This window comes from Vulpes lagopus, chromosome X, assembly GCF_018345385.1.
Source record: "Vulpes lagopus strain Blue_001 chromosome X, ASM1834538v1, whole genome shotgun sequence".
NCBI lineage: Eukaryota > Metazoa > Chordata > Mammalia > Carnivora > Canidae > Vulpes > Vulpes lagopus.
In genome coordinates, this window is record NC_054848.1 from 32,569,418 (window position 1) to 32,589,406 (window position 19,989).

Here is a 19,989-nt window from a genome sequence, read left to right on the forward strand (position 1 = left end):
TGAGTTTAAAGAAGTTTTCAGAATATCTTGACCCCAGCACCACCCACCAGTCAACTTTCTCTACTCATTAGGAATGAGTGAAAACTTCTAGAGGGCTAGGCTGACTTTTTTTTTTACCTTTGTTAAGCTAGCTCCTTCTCCAAAAGCAGGCTCAGGCCTTTGTTAGTAGTACCCTATGCTGGAACACCTAGGAAGACTGCTCAGATGATACTACCTGTTTTGAACCTCCAGCACTTCTTGCACTCCTTCCTTGGTTCTCTTTTAGCTGCTGGTACACATCTCCAATAATAGCATTTATCGTTTCATATTCTGATTATTTATTTACAAGTCTGACTTTCTCACTATACTGGATGGGGAGGTCTTCAAGAGCATAAACGAAGTCACATGCATCTGTGTATCCTCAAGGTGTAGACAATGCCCAGTACACAGTGCTAACTGTGCAGGATTAAGGAATTAATACCAATTATTAGTGTTTAGCTTTACATAAGAAAGGATTTAGTTTGTTCATTCGTCTATCTTCAGCACCTAGAACAGTAAAAGCTATTGATAAATTACAAAGTCAAAAAAAATCTTTGCCTAAAACAGGGGTTGTCGCTAATTTTTTTTCCATAAAGGGATAGATAATAAATATTTTAGGCTTTGTGGGCTATAAGGTCTTTGTCACAAATACAGCTCAGCCATTGTAGCACAAAAGCTGCTGTCTATAGCTATAGCTGTAGCAGCTATAGACAACACTTGAATGAATGTGGCTCTATTTCAATAAAACTCTATTTACAAAAAACAGGCAGTGAGTCAGATTTGACCCGCAGGCCGTAGTTTACTGATCCCTGTTCTAACATATGTCCCCCAGAAGTCTAGATCTTGGGCAACTTTATTATCATATTTCTGTGTCTGCTTTCAAGTAATATTGCCATTCATTTTTTATACTATGATTGTTTTTTCACTAAATTAAATGAGCTGACCTTCCAATCGTGTCAACTAATTATGCTTTGTTTGTTGATATAGGAGCAGCTCACGGCCTGTCGTCCATTCTCCAGATGCTTCTTTCTTACCATGAGCACCTCAAGCCCTCAGATCAGGAGCTGGTATGGCAGAGTGTGGACTTCCTCATGGAGCAGGAACAGAACTGCAACTGGCCACCTGAGCTCGGCGAGGCCATCGAGAGAGAGAACGAGCTGGTGCACTGGTGCCATGGCGCCCCAGGTCTCACCCACATTATTATCTGAAAACATTGCCTTTCACTGGGCTTAGCCAAAGAGAGGTGTCTTTTCTGAGGAGTGAGAGTATTTTTCACCTTATGTCATTACTTTATGAGATACAAAAGTCAAGATGAAACTTGTCTAAGCTAAAAAAAAAAGTCTTGATCTGCAAAGGATCTTCAGAAATGATCCTGTAGTTTAAAAAATATATGACCTATATCTATTTGTATATAAATTAAACTAGCACTGTCCAATAAAATATAAGCCACATATAAAATCAAGTTTTTAGTAGCCCCATTAAAAATGTAAACAGAAACAGGTAAAATGAATCTTAATAATATATTTTTTATAACCCAGCATGCCCCAAGTATTATTTCAACATGCAACCAATTTAAAACCTGAGCTGTTTCACATGTTTTTCATAGTAGAGTCTTTGAAAGCCAGTGTATATTTTATGTTAATACCCCATCTCAGTTCAGATTAGCCACAGGGCAAGTGCTCAGTGGCTGCATTGAACAATGTAGGTCTGGAGGCTGGTAATTCAAAATATGGTCCCTGGACAAGTGGCATGGGCTGTATGGGAGCTGGTTAGAGATGCAGAATATCAGGCCCTACCCCAGATGCACTGAATCAGAATCAGTTAACAAGATTCCCACGTGATTTATATGCACATTAAGGTTTGAGATGCACTATTACATAATTCTTCTTCAAATGAGGATTTCCATCATCACCTAATAAAAAGTCTAGAGAACTGAGAAGACATCTGCAGTGTACTCTCTGGAATTGAGCCTAGAAACTCTATCAGACTCCATCATTTCTTTCCTTCCTTTCTTTCTTTCTTTTTTTTTTAATCCCATCACACTGTTAATTAGGCCTTCTGAGAAGGAGCAATTTGAAAGAAGCTAAATTCAAATAAATCAATTAATTTCAGTTGATTGGCCAGGGGAGAGAGATAAAATACCAAAATAACAAAAATTTTGGATTAGGAGTGGATTTAATTTTCAAGGCTATGCTTCAGTGCCATGAGCAGAGCTTTAAAATATATTCGATTCTTCTTTAGTTTGCGACCTGATTTTCATTACTTCCTTTCCCCTCCTTATCTAATTAATGTTCTATAATCCAGCTGCAATTTCAGTTTTTCTTTGGTACAGTTTGAGTTGAAGAATAACATACATTTTAACTCATTGGCCGTATTTTCTCTGCCTGCCACATTTTACCTAAGGAAGGGACTTCAAAGGCTCCTGTGTGTGCTTGTACCAGTGCCAGGGCATTGTGTCCAACCTAATTCCTGCTGGTGATAATTTGAGCCCATTTCTTCTTGCTTTGAACTTTTTGGAGAAAAACAAGTTATTTACCACTCTGGAAATGATAGCTCTTCATGTTATACTCAGCACTCCCAAATCCCATTTCCCTTTAATCATTTTCATTGATAGTCTCTGTATATCCCCCAAGCACCCCCAGAATCCTTGATTTTTGGAGGTATCCCAAGTTAAATACAGAGTGTTTTAAAGGGACTCAATGTGCTAGTAAAAGCCTTGCAAAGGATGGGAAGATAATCCATTAAAATGAGTGACTCCGTCAGTTAATTAATGGGGGTGTCTTGCAGGGCAATTTTTCCATCCTCTTTGTACATCACATTCCTTGTGTCTTTGTAAACCATGTACCATAACAGTATAACATAGGATTTATCACCTTGGGGACTTTATTTGTCCTCGTATCTCATTCATGTTCTCTACCTTGGTAAGATTAAACATAGGTTGCAGAGCAAAATCATTTAACCCATGTAGTCCCTGAACTACCAAAAATAAACCAATTCACAAATGAACAAAGAACCAAATAGGGCCTATTATTTATGCCAACCTGCACTCCCACCTCAAGGGTACTAGTCTTCCTTTTATATGAGATATGCTAAATACAGCATAAGAGTGATTATAAATCTGATAAGTACAGGTTAAAGACCATCAAGTCGGCAACAGTAAACTCTCCCAAAATACTAAAAAAAGATGACTTAGAAAAATCATTTTCACTTGTTTGAGGAAAATATTTTTTGAGAATGGATTTGTGAACAGAGCAGATAGTTTGGGGCAGCAGACTGATTCTGTGAATAAAAACCTGCCAGAGATAATCCAAATGTGGACCTTCATCAAGGATACCTTATCTCTCCCTATCTGCTTCCTATCGACTGTCCTTTAGCACACCTCTGTAGGTGACAGACAGCCGTAGTTATCTTTCAGGCAGTGTGGAAATAGTTCTGGCCTCGAAGTTAATAACTTTGGGTTCTAATTGTAGCTCCAACACTAACCACTAAATGACCTTGAGAAAACTGCTTTGTGCCTTTCATGGCTTTGTTTCTTCATCTGTGAAATGAGTATGTTGAGATGGAGAAATGAAAGTCAGTCTTTTTATCACCACAGATCCCCTTTATCCTGTGGATCCTTGCCCTTCCCTAGGGATATGTCCCAAGAGATCTGCAGGCACCCACATTTAGAAATAGGCAGTGTGGCATATAGTTTTTCTCACTAAATGCAATGAAGTATAGCAGGCAGATGCATATGACCTCTTCATAACCTTAATGATTCTGAAATACAGGATGAGAGTCATTTACAAAATCATTAAAACAAATGCTGTGTCTAAAATAAACTCTAGATTGCATTATGTTACATCATTACTGTGGTAACACTGACAGTGCATTTCCTTTCCTCTGTGTGAAACACAGGTGTGGCTGTTTTTTAAAATCCTTTCTCAAGGGCTTCTGGGTATATGACTTTGAATAGAGAACGAGGTCTTGTCCGGTGCAGGTGTCGTTGGTCACTAAGCTTTGTTGTGTAACGTACAATGCATGCCTCAGTGAAATTACAGACTGCAGAAGAGAACTGCGTGGTGATTGCTCCAGTATGTTAAAACTATGCGTGCCAAGTCTAGCTATTGTGAGGCTCTGCTAGATTGTGTGCTTTCGCAGGTTTAGCTTCTTAAGCCATATTTCTTAAGTAACAATTTTCCCTCCAGTTGTGTTTGGTAAACACATATATTGTTGCTGACTTAAGTTTCTTATCGGTGCACGATAATTAGTGTTCCGGTGACAAAAATGACACGGTTCTTATCAAAAGCAAAGAAATCCAACATTCCTTTCTTTTAGATTAAGCAGCCTTATTGTGGATTTCAGTAGGTCAGGTTAGAAGACAACAGGTTTAGAAGTCTTTCAAGGTCGCTTCCATGTACTGTTCTGTGATCCAGGCTGCAGGAAGAGACCCTCTGCTCTGGCCGAACCATAGGATCAATAGCTATTAAGCTGCCTTTGGCTAATGACCTGGCACAGTAAGTGGACCATATCACCCCTTCCTGCTTCCACATCTCATCTCTGCTTCTGTGTCAGCCTGTGCTGGGGTGAGAAATGAGACATTATAAAGTCAGCAGATGTTTGTGGAGCCTTTGCCATGTCAAACACCATGCCATAGACTAGGGGAGCAAAAATGAGCAAGATAGAGTTCCCGTCCATGGGTAGTTTGCACGATCCTAGGGAAGGCAGACACAGAAACATAATTTTACTATGATATCCTGTAAGTGCTAAGGTTTGTAAAGGGAATGATGAGGACTCAGAAGAGGGCTTCCGGGTGCCCCTCCAGGTTTAGGAAAGGCTTCCTGGAGGGCAGTAATACCTCAGGTGAGTTGGCCTGGCCAAGAAAGTTGGGAAGATTGTGCCAAGAAAAGTCACTCAGAGGCTTGGAACCAGAGTGGAGGAAGGGGAACTGCAGGTGGTTTGGTTTTACTGAAGTGAAAAGCTTCAAGTAGGTAATGGAGGAGATGTCAGCAGAACAGAGTAGGAGCTGAGACACAAAGGGCTTTTTGTGTCTCCCTGGAGGCCAGCTTCACCTGGCTTCTGAGTAGAAGCTGAGAGGCATAGATTACACCACAGAGTTGGTCCATCTTGAGGCACGGAGCTGACCTTTGGGATCCCTGTGTCAGCCAGTCACTGGCTGAAATCTCCTCTCACTTGGCTGAGTGCAAATGTCCCAAGAAGAGGGAGCCGTGAGCTTTCTTAGCAGCCAACTCATAGCAACTGGGAGATGTAGCACCTGCCTGTAAGGTAAAAGCAATCCAGCAGAGCACCAATGGCTCCCAGTTCACTTGGCTATTTCTTCCTCATCTTTGGTAGTCAGGCTAGATAGTGTCACTCCCCCTAGTAGGCCTTTCCTGCCTCTAGGTGTGGGTCAGGAGCCTTCCTGTGTGCTTCCATGACAGCTCTATTTCCCTCATGTAACCTAATTAATGCCTCCATTAGGTTGTAAACACCATGAAGGGAGAGGCTTTTTAAAACCTTAGCACCTATTGCTGTACCTGGTATATAGTAGATGCTCAGTTGATACTCAAACAACCACCAAATCCTTTGAACCCTTTTTTTTTAAAGGTTTAATTTATGTATTCATGAGAGACATACAGAGAGAGGCAGAGACATAGGCAGAGGGAGAAGCAGGCTCCCACTGGGGAGCCTGGTGCAAGACTCAATCCCAGGACCCCTGGATCATGATTTGAGCCAAAGCCAGACACTCAACCACTGAACCACTCAGGTACCCCTCTTCTGAGCCTTTTATTAACCTCTCTGCCATCTTTCTGCCAACATGATCAGCTCATAGCTACCCCATTGTACTCTCTTGACACCACTGTGGGACATTGTGTCTATAATACTAATCACACCATTAAAAATAAAAACCAACCAATCCACAACAAAATCCCTCCCACTGGTTCCCTATGGCCCACAGAACACAGTCTATGCTGCCTAACTGGACTTGTAAAACCATCCATAACATGAACCCAATCTAACTTTTTATCTCCCTGTCCTGTTGGTTAGAACACTATACCTGTGGTCTTCATGTGGATTGTTTGTCCTGCCTCCAAATCTTTGCCCTTATTGATCTTGATGCCTAGAAATTCTGTCTCTGACTCATGTTGGGCCTAGAGTTTCCTATGCATCCTACAAAGTCCTGAAGAAAGCCCTACTTGTAGGCCTCGCCCAACTCTCTCCCTTAGGGAACTTCCACTTTTTTGATCCCTCTAGTGTTATTGACAGCATCATTCATTTTATGTTCCAACAGCATCATGAACTACATGTCCTATTATGTATTAGTCACATGGACAAATTTTTCTCTCTTTCTAGACAGTACTTTCTTGAAGGTCAAAAATTTTGTTTAGCATCTGTTTTGTATAACCCAAGGCCAGGGCTGGCTACATCATTTGGGGGGCCCAGCACAAGGTGAAAATGCAGCCTTCTTTAAGAAATGGATCATTCATTTCAAGATGGTAACAGCAGAGTATTAAACCCAGCATGAGGTCCTTCTGGAGGCCCTTGAAGACTGTACAGGTCACGTGCCCATGAAGCAAGCCCTGCCTAGGGCTATGTATACAGTAATCAATGACCACTTACAAATGTATGGATACATGAATGAATCAATGTGTAATAAGTTCAATTCTTTTAAAATCATCTTTTAGCTTGTAGGAGATACTTTGTTCCTAGAACGGAAGGACAGTGTGCTGTAGGCAACCATTGTCAGTAGTTGACTGGAAAGCCTTGGCTGAGGAGAGTCTGTTGTTATGTATTAATCATAGGAAGTGTTAGAGGATGAATTCTAAAAGAATAAAATCATGACTCATACAAATATAAAATAAACATATGTCAACAATTTTACTTAGCTCATTAATTAACGAGGGAACCAGAAAGGTATTACAACTAGTTTCAAAGGAAAATCCTAGGAGCTGACATGTTTATGGGCCATTAGGAATGCTGACAAGGATTTGCTTAAAAAATGCAAAACTGGGCAGCCTGGGTGGCTCAGCAGTTTAGCGCTGCCTTCAGCCCAGTGCGTGATCCTGGAGACCCAGGATCAAGTCCCATGTCAGGCTCCCTGCATGGAGCCTGCTTCTCCCTCTACCTGTGTCTCTGCCTCTCTCTCTCTCTCTCTCTCTCTCTCTCTCTCTCTCTCTCTATCTGTGTCTCTCATGAATAAATAAATAAAATCTTTAAAAAAAAAAAAAAGCAAAACTGGCTGCTTCCACAGAGGCTGAGGGAAATCAATCCAACCTCTACCAGACAGCATGTGGTTTTCTAGGAATAGGAATTATTTGCATTACTATCAGTTGTTCACAAGGTACTTTCTGTCCCCCCAGAGTTGTAAAATAGCCTGGTCGAAAGATAATGAAAGGCACAGATAACTCTGATGAATAAGGTAGTTGAGATACCTACTAAATTCCAGTCTTCCCCACTTTAGGAGAGAGGTGGAGACAATGCAGGAGAAGGATCTTGTGTTACTAATCTCCTCCCAGAATAGGAGCCCCTGGAACTTGGGGGAAATTGTTTTTATTAATAGCTGTCGCTTCTCTTATTTCTGTTCTTGCCTGTGTAATGGAGATTGCCTCTGTGGAGGAGTTTTGAAGGCAAATGTCTTCCTTTGGAACAATCGAGTAGGGAAGGACTCACTTCACAGCTGGAGTAGAAATCTTGGCCATGTCCTCTGGGATCCTTGTTGTTTCTGGAAGGACTCCCAGTTTTGCCTTAAGAAAAGGTGTATTGGTATAAGCACTTTAACATTACAAATTCGGAACCTCCGCTGGGGAATGGGCAGACTGTATAAACACGTAGTCATTTCAAATAGCCAGATATGCATAAGGCTTACCACAGCATGCACCATTAAATATTAACCCATTTGTGAATTATGGATTATATCACTCTATACTTGTTGCTCTTTCTGCAGGGGTCACTGATGTCTTTGATGTTTCCACAGGAATTGCCTATCTGTTTGCCAAAGCTTATCTGGTTTCCAAAAAACCACAGTACCTTGACACGTGTATCCGGTGTGGGGAACTGACATGGCAAAAAGGTCTGCTAAAGAAAGGACCAGGGATTTGCCACGGTGTAGCTGGCAGTGCCTATGTTTTCCTGCTGCTCTACCGGCTCACAGGAAACTCTAAATACATCTACCGAGCCCAAAGGTCAGCTGATCTTTGCATGTATTTTTTTCTAAACGTTAATCAAATTCATGTTCTGAACAGGTAAGAGTCACATAGCTGGAAAAGTGAAAAAAGACATACATCAGCTGTGTACTCTAGCAATTGGGTTCTCTTCTCAGGTGACGATCAGCGTTCACAGTTTCTTAGTTAACTTGGAGATACTCTGTGTATATATACAAGCGAATGTACTATATATAAAGTTTCATCCCTCTTTTTTTATACAAGTGGTGTAGCACCTTGCTATCTTAATGATTACCCTAAATCAGCACATAAGCAACTCCTCATTTTTATTGTTGCATAGTTTTACATTGTATGAATGAACCAGAGTTTAGTTACTAGGTCCCATGTAAAAGGATATGTGCATTTTTGCCAGTATTTTGCATTATGAATAATGCTATCATGAATAACCTTGCACATGTACCATTTTGCACATGTATGGGTATATCTGAAAGATAAAGACCTAGAAGTAGAATTGCTGGGCCAAAGGTATGTATAATTGAGATTGTCTTTTATTTTTATTTTTAAATTTTTTTAGTGTTGAGTGTGACTTATTGTTATATTAATCATACATTCTAATTTTCCTATTAATTTTTTGTATATATTTTTTATTGGAGTTCGAGATTATCTTTTATTTTGGTAAGAATGTTTCACATGACATCTGTCCTCTTTACATGTTTTCTTTAAAGATTTACTCATTTATTTTAGAGAGAGAGTGCGCACGAGCAGGAGGGGGCAGAGGGAGAGGGAGAGAGAATCTCAAGCAGACTCCACACGAGCATGGAGCCCAGTGTTGGGCTTGATCCCACAACCCCGAGATCATGACCTGAGCCAAAACCAAGAGTCAGATGCTTAACAGACTGCGCCACCCAGGTGTCTCCCTCTTAACATATTTTTAAGAGTATGATACCATATTGTTAACTGTAGGCACAGTGTTGTACAGCAGATTTCTAGAACTCATTCACCTTGCATAGCTGAAACTTTATACCTATTGATCGACAACTTTCCATTTTCCCTTCTGTCCCCAGTGGCTGGCTACCACTATTCTATTCCCAGCCTCTATGAGTTTGGCTATTGTAGATACCTCATATGAGTATTATCATGCAGTATGTGTTTTTTTTTTTTTTTTGTTAACGGCTTATTTCACTTAGCACAATGTCTTCATCTATCATTTAGAACAGTGTCTGACACATAATTACTGCAATGTAAGTGTTCATTATTATTATTATTACTAAAAATTAGAGTTCTGTCATTCCAGACATTTCTCTATGCATAGATGCACGTTCATATATCTGTGTATATATAACTATGTGTGTATATATACATATATATATACATGCACATAAATAAGATCCTACTATTATGTATATATAACAGTATCATACATGCCATTAAGAGCTTGTAATTTTAAATGAACAGTTTTTAAGGGACAACCTTCATTTCAGTTTGTATAGATCTATCTCATTGTTAAAATGGCTATATAGTTATTCATTATAGATGTACCATGATTAATTTCACTAGTCTTTAAGTAATGGATACTTGATACCTATGTGGTCTTTACGAATAACAAGAAAAATTGTCCCAGATATCCAGTACATACATTTCTATGCCCTCATGCAAGCATTCTTGTCACAGAAATTTTAGAATTGAAGTCATTAGACCCATGGGTATTTCTAGCCTGTCTTTATCTTTTGCCCATTTTTAATCCTAATGTGGTGCTTGTCTTGAGACTTGTAACTCTTTGTTACAATATATGCTGTAAATATTTTCCTACTTTGCCATTTGTCCTTCAATTTAGCTGGTAGTCTTTTGCCAGACCAAAGTGTTTTTTTTTTTAAGATTTTATTTATTTATTCATGAGAGAGAGAGAGAGAGAGAGAGAGAGAGAGAGAGAGGCAGAGACACAGGCAGAGGGAGAAACAGGCTCCCCGCAGGGAGCCTGATATGGGACTTGATCCCGAGGCTCCAGGATCACACCCTGGGCTGAAGGCGGTGCTAAACCCCTGAGCCACCCAGGCTACCCGCCAGACCAAAGTTTTAAGTGTTTTTCTTGTCAAACTTTCAAGATTTCTGGATTTTGTGTTATGCTTAAAAATACCTTTCACGCTCCAAGATTATAAAAATATTAATTTACATTGTCTTTTAGTACCTTTGTAATTTTATTTTAACCTAAAAAAATAAATTTATACCTCTTTCACCCATTTAAAAGCTATCTTAACTTTCAAATCTTTGACTAATCTAGAATTTACTTTTTTAGGGGCACCTGGGTGGCTCAGTGGTTGAGGGTCTGCCTTTGGCTCGGGTCATGATCCTGGGGTCCTGGGATGGAGTCCCACATGGGGCTCCCTGCAGGGAGCCTGCTTCTCCCTTTGCCTGTGTCTCTGCCTGTCTCTGTGAATAAATAAATACAATCTTTAAAAAAAATAGAACCTTTGAAAACAGTGTTATCTGGATATCTATCTTTGTGTTTTTTAATGATGAAACAAAACTTTCCAGTAGTATCTATTGACCAATTACCCCAATGATTTGAAATGCCAAATTTATCATAAGCAATTAATATGCATGTTTGTTTCTGGACTTGCCATATTTTATTATTTATTTTTTCTAGTTTTTCTTAGCTATTTTCTCTTATTTATCTTTCCAATTATATTTTAGAATCAACTTTCAGATTTAAAAAAATCCTGCAGCAATTTGATTGGAATTTCAATAAATTTATAGTTTAGTGAGCATTAACATCCCTAGAATGTTGTTTTTCTATACAGGAACATGATATATTTTCCCTTTATTTAAGTTTTCAGAAATGTCATTTGGTAAGGTTTTGATCTTACAAAGAAGGTCTTGCATGTTTCTCGTTAATTTTATTCCTAGGCATTTTATGTTTCCAGGTTTGTGAGTAGAATCTGCACTATATTTTCAGGCCATTTATTACTGGTATTTATGAAAGCTTTTTAAGATGTGCATATTATTGCATTTTAGCAATCTAACATGCACTTCTTTCATATACATCTGCATTGTATCTTATAAACAATTTTGATAGCTATAATGATATATCTGGCTACCCTTCTGAACTCTGTTACTGTCTCTATTAGATTTTCATTAGAGTCCATTGGATTTTCTAAATAGACACATATGTTTGCAAATAATTATAATTTTGTTACTTCCTTCCTCTTTTATATTCTCTCCCTCCCCCTCTCCCTCCTTGCTTGGTTCAGAATCTCCATAAAAATGTCCGTTATTATGAGCCATAGTAATGCTGATTTTATTGGAATACTTCTTTGCTTCACCCTGACCTTTGAAATGTGCTTTTTACGCTGTGTATCATGTCGGATTATGACACTCCTCTGTTCAAGATAATCCAGTGGCTTCCCGTATGACTCAGAGTAAAAGCCAAGGTCTGTCCTCTGAACAAAAGGCGCTATAGGATCTTGCCTACCATTACCTCTGAGATCATCCTCTACTCTTTTCCACCTAGTTCTTTCTACCACAATGGCTTCCTTTTGATTCTTTTAAGGTGCCAGGTACAACCTACCTCACAGTCTTTGAAATTTTGGTATCCCCCTATCTGTAATGCTCACTTTCTATATATATCTCCCAGCCCTCTGACTTCATTCAGACCTTCACTCTAAAGCTATTTTCTCAGAAAAGTCTTCCCAAGCCAGTTTAGCTAATATTCAGTGTTAAGAAACATAAAGACCCTTTATGATATTTGCCCATAGGCACTGAAGGAAAAACACTTAACATATGCCCATCCTCCGTTTGAAGCTTCACTGTTCAGGAATTCTGTTAATGTAGTTTGATTCATGGCTCCCTAATCTGTTTGGCTGCAGCCTGACCCTTTACTTCCCAAATCTACATTTCTCTACAAAGGAAAGTCATTTTGGATTCTATTTAGACTAATGCGATACCACCTTCGTAACAGGTTTCATCAGAGATTGTCATGCCCTAGAAAGCCTAGTAAAAAGTGCCAGAACAACCACTATATTTTTTTGGCAGACCAGTCCTAGTTTACAGAGTCTTATCTATGAGGTTCTGGAGTCCAGGGCCCTTCAGGCAGCTTCCATTTTTCACTTCCAGGTAGAGCCTGAAAACGTGCAGCTAATATCTGAATATTTCGGGGGCATTGCATTTCATTGCCTTAGTGTACTGAAATTTCCACTTCATTGTAATTCAAAGTTAACTATGCTATGGCCCAAACTGGGGAATCTTCCCTAATTTTGATGGGTCCTAAAACAGTAATGTCAAACAATATGTACCTTCCTGTAATAAACATTACTTGGTCATCGGTTGAAAATTATAGTTGCAGAAAAATAGTTGATAATGCTTTCAGTTTCTTCCATCATTAATTATTCAGGGTTTCTACCTCTTCTTGAATTAATTTTGGTAGTGAATATGTTCTATAAAAGCATTTAGTTCATATGGATTTTCAAATGTTTGATGTAAAGCTTTAACAGTATAGTTCCATGGTATTCTAAATTTCCCATGTCTGTGATTATATGCCCTTTTACTTTCCTAATGCTTTTTTTTTCCTTTTTGGCCAGACACCAGAATTTTGTCTATGTCATTCTTTCAAGGAACTAGCTTTTGGCTTTGTTTATTGATTCTTTTTGTGTTTCTTTTGCTTATTAATTCATAACTTTCTGCCTTTATTTTGATTTTCTAGTTTTCCTTTCTTTTGTTATTTCCTACAGTTAAAAAATGTTTCATTAGAATATCTTACACATTCTTATAATAATAATAATAATAGTAATAATAATAATAAAATTCTCAGATGAATGAATTTTCCGGAGTTCAATTTTTGTCATAATCAATAGGTTTTGATACGTAATGTCCTCAGTATCTGTACTCTTTTTAGCTCTAGAATTACCATCTGACTTCCATTTTGACAGAAGTTTTTAGAAGAATGAATTTGTTAGTTTGAAATTGACATCACTGGATAGATTTTGGGAGCAATCATTTTTACTTTAATGTGCTAACACACTATATGGGTCAGAACACAATGAAACCGCTACTCTCATACATCGCTGGTACTCTTATAAATTGCTATATATTTATTTAGAAATCATTTTGAAAAGCACAAAAATGTTTATTTTATTTTTAGGCAAAAAATGGAGGATACTAAATATTATATAGACTATAATTTCAGTAATGTGCTAAATAAGTCAAAGATTAGGGGGAAAGAAAGGTCCAGAGGAGAAAGCAAAATTAACTGTGGGTTTCTTTTAAAGTATCGTGGAATGGTAGTCTCTGTTTTACAAACATTTTCACTATGTTTATGTGAAAAATGATATTTGCCCTATATCAAATGCTTGCCATATGCTCAGAGCCTAATATATGGTATCTTTAATCTTTACAGGTAATCTGACCCAATTTTGCAACTTCACCATTTTAAAATCAGATTAAGAAATTTGCCAAAGGTCATCTAACATGAAATTATCAGAGTTGGGTATCTCAGCTCCAGATTCCTTCCTCTTTCTGCTCTACCAGGGCTTCTTAATCTAGGGTTTGTGAATTTACTTGAGAAAAGTATTATCTCAAACTGAGATGGAGCATTACCTCCAATTTGGAACATAAGTAATAAGCCACAGGAGAATTAGCAGTAGCTGTGACTCTCGCCAGTAGAAGTCATAGATACGACTCTTGTTATAGATGTTATGAAATATATTTGACTCTCATCACTACTTAGAAATGTCTGCAGTTATTAGACCCATTATATCTTCTTGTTCTTTAATGTGTTAATACAAAATCCATATATTATTACTTCATAAATTTGGTTTGAAAACTTTTGCTGTGCCTTGATATAATTAATTTCCTTGGGAATCCTGTGTATTTTATTTTCTATATTTGAAGACTTTTTTTCTGGAAGAAGTCCAGACTGTGAAGTGATCCATGGTACTGTAAAGGTTCTGTCTCCTTGAAGCTATACTTTGAAGTTTCATTGCATAATTAAAAGTTTTGAATTAACTCTTAAGGGGCATCATCATTCTACTGTTTAAAATTTTGAACTCCATTGAAATATTCAGGAAAACAGTTGATAGAAAAATGGTGCTGAACAGAATTGCAATATGTTTCCTGCTGACTTATTTTAAGCTACTATTGATAATTCCAAGAGCCCTAAAAAGATCAAATAAGTAATTACTCTTCATAGGACCCCTCCCACACACACACATAGTACCAATAATCTAAATTTATGGCAGTATCAGCTCTCAGGCCTTACCAACCTGTGAGTTCCAGCTTCTGAATTGGTGATTATTTGTGTTTTTGACAGAAAGTAATAGAGGAGGTTCGTAAAGAGATAACACAGGTCACAGCACTTTCAAAGCTGTAAACTACTACAAATGTTACTCATTATAAATAATTTGAATAGGATTTGTGGCAAATACAGGTAGAAGAAAAAGGATCTTTAGAGAATCCAGAGACTAGTGATTTATTTTTAAGGCAGATGTCCTAAAAATAATCTATCTTGTAGCTGAATTTGCTATTTGATGTCATGATTATAAAATGCTGTTTGCCTTTTCCCATTCATCTTATTCCTTTGTTTGCCCAAAGCACAGATTGTATAAAATCTTGCCCATTTATTTTCACAGTCTCTGCTCTCTGTCACATATAAATGAAACCTAGCTCAGAAATGATATGGCTGCAGAAACAGCATATTTACTCTTCTAAAGGAACAGTCATACATCAGCTTGCTTCTATTCAAAATAAATAAAAATATGGTTATTTATCTGTCTCTTTTTAGTTTTAATTATCAGACAGAAGGAATGAAAGCCACAGAAAATACCAAACTGCTTTGCAAACTCTGACAATAGTTGAACTTGCTTGTCAACATAATTTGTTGTGAAACATACACAATTATGTAACAGATCCTCCTTTTAACAGAGAAAAAGGCTTTCTTAAAATATTGTACAGTTTTGCAAAGAAATTGGTGTTAGAACTTTAACTTAGCAGAGAGGAGAAATAAGCAATTCTAGGCCAATAATATGGAAAGAGTCATGTTAAAACTGCTCATATTTTTTTTTCTTTTTCTTCTTAGGTTTGCTGAGTTTTTATTTACAGAGGAATTCAAGGCCGGTTCTCGAGTCCTTGAAAGTATATACAGCTTGTATGAAGGCTTCTCCGGGACGGTGTGCTTTCTGATCGATCTGCTGCAGCCCAATCAAGCCGAATTCCCTCTCTTCAGTGTCTTTGTCTAGAAGGTTCCCTCTCCCACTGTGGCCCTGCAAAGTCCCTGAGATTTCCCGAGCCTACCCGAGGCAGTTTCCACATAAGCCACATTCAATGGTATCACAACCATGAGCCTTAACATTGCCGCCCGAAGGAAGGAAGGGAGGGAGAAGGCAGGAAGGCAACATGATACCAGACTTCAGGGAGAACAGTTTGAGAACCTGCAGAATAAAGACACCACAACTCTTCCAAAAACCAGAGAGATTTAAAATTTCAGGGAATTATTGTGAAACTAGAGCTCAGAGGAAAAAGGGAAAGAGAAATAATACGTTTTTCAGTTATGGCATATAAAACAAAACTGAAATGTGGACTCTGTTGATAAAATGCCAGTACCCTTGCAACTGGAAAGAGAATCTGACCATCTGTGGGTGCCCTCCACCCCTAAATTCAGAAATAAACACAGTCAAAAACTAAAGTGATTGCCCATCTGAAAATTGCTGGGAGGGATGAAATGTCAGGTTGCTGAAAGGACAAAAAAGGAAACTCTTGGTTGTCCTCTGTCTTTACTTATTGAAATTTATGGTTTTTACTGAATGGAGAAATTTGCATAATGGATCTCTATTTTATCATTACCCTGGGCACTTTAAAGGAAACATATCATAACCTTTTTTTTAAACAATTTTCATTTTTAAGTAATCTCTACGCCCAACATGCGGCTCAAACTCACAACCCCAAGATCAACAGCCATACACTCTACCTGCTGAGTCAGCCAGGCGCTCCAAAACATATCATAACTTAGTTGAAATCCTGAAATTCTGAATTTCTTTAGGCCTTACATCTCTTTTCCTGGCTCCTTTTTCTTTCCTAAAGCTCAGTTAGAAAAGTAAAATTCATAGGCTAGCAAATACTGTAGCAAGTATTGCTGTCCAATGTTTTTCTCAATTTGAAGTGTGAGCTATGTATTCTCTATTGTTAATTTATTTTGAAATGCTTATGTAATCCCAATGGAGCTATTAGATGAACTATAAAATACACTCATGGTAAAAATCATTCATCTCAAAGATCAGGGTAGCTACTACAAAGATATGTTGTTTCTGCCTTTGATGGAACACTGTGTCCCCTGGGACAGGCAGCCCCTGGCTGAGTAAGGGACCTGGTGATAGTGAAAAGAACATTGGTAAAGTTTATGCTGTTAGATTAAGAGATGAGTGAACTCCTTGGCTGCTCACCTTACACTCCAAGACACAGGTTCCACTAGAAACTCTCTACAATACCCACTGAGCCAAGTTGCCATATTAAATTCTACCCTGTTGTAAACATATAAAGGGGTCACTGGCAATTTCATATATCAGAGTGAAGAGGGACTTGCGTACCATACAAGATATATGAATTATTGAAATCGTCATTAAATATTTGTATATATGTGATAGATGTAGAATATATACATATATATACATATATATTCTACATCTACATCTATCTCCATGTAAACCCAAACACTTATTAAGTTCGTAGTTCCTAACTTCTTGATTTATAGATAAACTGGGAGGAGTTGGGAATACTCTGTTGCCTAAAATGTGTGTGTGTCTGTGTGTGACCTGGCATGTGTGTGCATGTATGCACACTCATTTCTCTGGGAAGAGGTTCTGTAGCATTCATAAGATTCTCAAAGAATCTGTGGCTGAAAAAGGTAAGAAGTACCTTTGTATATTTTTTTACTTTATGTTTGCACTCATCAGAACAAGCTAGGACAAAATGATTTTGAAAAGCATGCACCTTTTTTGTTTATTGTTTCATTTTCACATCCTCATATATAAATATATACACTTGGCCTCAGTTGTTCATCTTTGAAAATACTCAGGTTGGAGTAACACCACATAAAAGGTTTCGGATGACTCCCAAAGTTGGGTTCTAAAAGTTCTTCCATGAATAGTCTAGGCCTTCTCAGAAAGCCTTAAGGCGAAATGCCTTCTATGGAGTAGTCTTCTTTTGAAATGACAGTGGTCCCTGCTTTTCAGCATCTGGTTTTAACTTTTTTTTTTTTTTTTTTTTTATGATAGTCACAGAGAGAGAGAGAGAGAGGCAGAGACACAGGCGGAGGGAGAAGCAGGCTCCATGCACCGGGAGCCCGATGTGGGATTCGATCCCGGGTCTCCAGGATCGCGCCCTGGGCCAAAGGCAGGCGCCAAACCGCTGCGCCACCCAGGGATCCCAGCATCTGGTTTTAGATTCATTTCCTTTGGCCTCTATAGGCTGAAGGTAATAAGCATCCAATATACAGGGCTTTATGGAATACATGCTTTTTTTCATCATCCAACAACCCTTCAAGGTGACTTACATAAATTGTTCCAAAGTCTCACAGCTAGGAAGGGGCAGAATGAAGATTCAAATCCAGGGTTTCATTTTACAAGTACATTTACTTAGTATTCTAGACTAGAATCCAGGTACAGCAGTGAACAAAAGTACCCCTGGAAGGTACCTTCTGTTTGTTTGTTGATCCTTCCACCATTCATTCTGGAAACCTAAAACCTAGAGCACTAAGAAGTGATAATCTAGTTTAACATAACAGTTTTATTTCTAAGAACTTCAGAACGACTGGACTCATTCATGCTCGCCCACCCTTTTAAGGTCTAGTAGGGTAACTATGACATTGTGCTGACCCTTATGAAAAGGCAACCTTTTCCTGTGTCGAATCCAAGCAAAGGCCATGCTTGAGTGTGTCTTTATGAACTGATACCTTGGTAAATTGGAAACAAGGGTAAGCTTGTTTAGCATGTCAACATGTTGTAAGTTTCCATTTTCCTGAAAGAGTAGAATTGTAGCTTTAGGAAGATCCTCTTCTATCTTGTTTTTCCAAGAAGTGGGGAAAAGACCCCTACATATTACTGTATAAAGCATGGCATGTCACTTCCTATCTAATTAACCAATTTGTTCCCTGCTAAGCAGTACCATCCTTTATGGAGTAGATGCTTAGGCAGGTTGCCCCGTGACAGCCACAAGGGCATTTTCACTACCACTAGTATAACTCTAATGTTAGTTACTATGTGTGCATGAACACTTATAAACCCCAAGGGAAATTGTGGTTAGATTGAAAGAATCTCTCCACAATGGGGAGTCTGCAATATACTTTAAGAATGGGAAGTTTTGGAGAATATTACAATTCGGCAAATTTGTTTCATGAACACAATTACATACCTTCTCTTCCACACATACTTTTCTCTCCATCTGTATCCTAATAACTGAGATTTGACAGAGTTTTCAGCATATACACCCCTGTGGTTCTTCAAGTAACCGATTACATGATTAAAATAATAGTATTTACTTTCTGATAATTTGAATCATTTTGTTGGTTCATTTTAAGTTGGCATTCTTCCATGGCAATACAGAACTTTAACTTTCTTTGACACACTAAGATTTTAATCAAGGTAGTACTCAAATTGTTTCCTTTTCCATAGAGAGTAAATCTCAATAATTTCAGTGCAACTAATGTAAGCTTGTGATTTATAACCATGATCAGGAAACACATGAATAAAAGGAAAAACATTAGTGATACAAAGAGCCCGCTCCACCTCACAGGATTGTCATGAGGGTTGTCAATGGGTAGAAGAGAGTTTTGTCATATGCAGGTCCTTTATATGTTTTAAAGGGAACCTGTATTTTAAGTATCTACTATGTGCATAGAAAACTGCTCAAGTTTGACCTCAAATAAGCATTTCAGCCAAGTGGAATCTCCCTATGTGGATGCAGTGTTTGGGGTCTGGATCACTAGATGGGCAAAAATGAAGTGTGTGTTTTTTATATTCTAGAACCAATCCTGGCTATAGTATTTGGGCCTCAGAAGGTTCTGGGGCTTAATAAATAGGAATAGGCTGGTTTGGCTCGGAGCTCCTTTTCATGCAAATATTTATTTTGCTTGCTGCAAACAAAGGATTTATAGTGCCAGTAATGTGAGAAAAGGAGCTGGCAGGCTAGCTCTGCAGGGCAAAAATGAACTGGGAAATAAAGTATATTTGGTTGAGTTTGGTCTGCAGTAGAATTCAGGCCTCAGAACTGTGTGACATGCAGCAATAGAAATACGTTCTCGATTACATATAAGGCCTTCCTTGGGGGATCTGGGTTGTTTATTCAACACTGTCCCAAATTAATATCTCAATGACCAGCCTCAGATTTGCCAAGGCCATGTTCTTTTGTCATAAACTTGGCCAGGAAAGCAAATGAAAAGGCAGCCAATGGGGCAGGTGGGAAAAGCTTTCTGGAGCTCAGCATCTAAGTGTGAGTTGCCCATGCACTTTTCATGCTGCTAAGAACCCCTCATCTTACTTGTGGGTTTTATTGCTTCCTGGGTCTTCTGATCTCCACCCCCACCCCTACCAACCTCCCCATGATTCAGCAACTTCTTGTACTCCCTTTGGTCTTTAAATAGTACATTCTGATGTTTATTTTTTTTCCTGTGTGCTTAATCATGTGACCTCCTTTTGCCTGGGAGGGCAGGATTTCTCCTTATCTCTTCCATCCATGCTAGTTCATAGCTAATAGCTCTAGGCTTAATAAGGCCAGACTCCCCTCTGGACAGAAGCGCTGACCCCAAGGTCAGCCACAGCAGGAGTTGGGCCCATTGTGTTGTCAGGTGACA

General features: G+C 38.5%; 1 protein-coding gene across 1 annotated transcript in view; it reads left to right on the forward strand.

Moving 5' to 3' along the window:
- LANCL3 (LanC like 3) overlaps window positions 1-17,466 on the forward strand; it is a 96,078-nt gene extending 78,612 nt beyond the window's left edge. The window contains exons 3-5 of the mRNA XM_041741312.1: window positions 1,006-1,203; window positions 7,973-8,180; window positions 15,226-17,466. Coding sequence (XP_041597246.1) covers window positions 1,006-1,203; window positions 7,973-8,180; window positions 15,226-15,385 — 566 coding nt within the window. The 3' untranslated portion in view covers window positions 15,386-17,466. The remainder of the gene's footprint in view (window positions 1-1,005; window positions 1,204-7,972; window positions 8,181-15,225) is intronic.
- The last annotated feature ends 2,523 nt before the right edge of the window (window positions 17,467-19,989 follow it).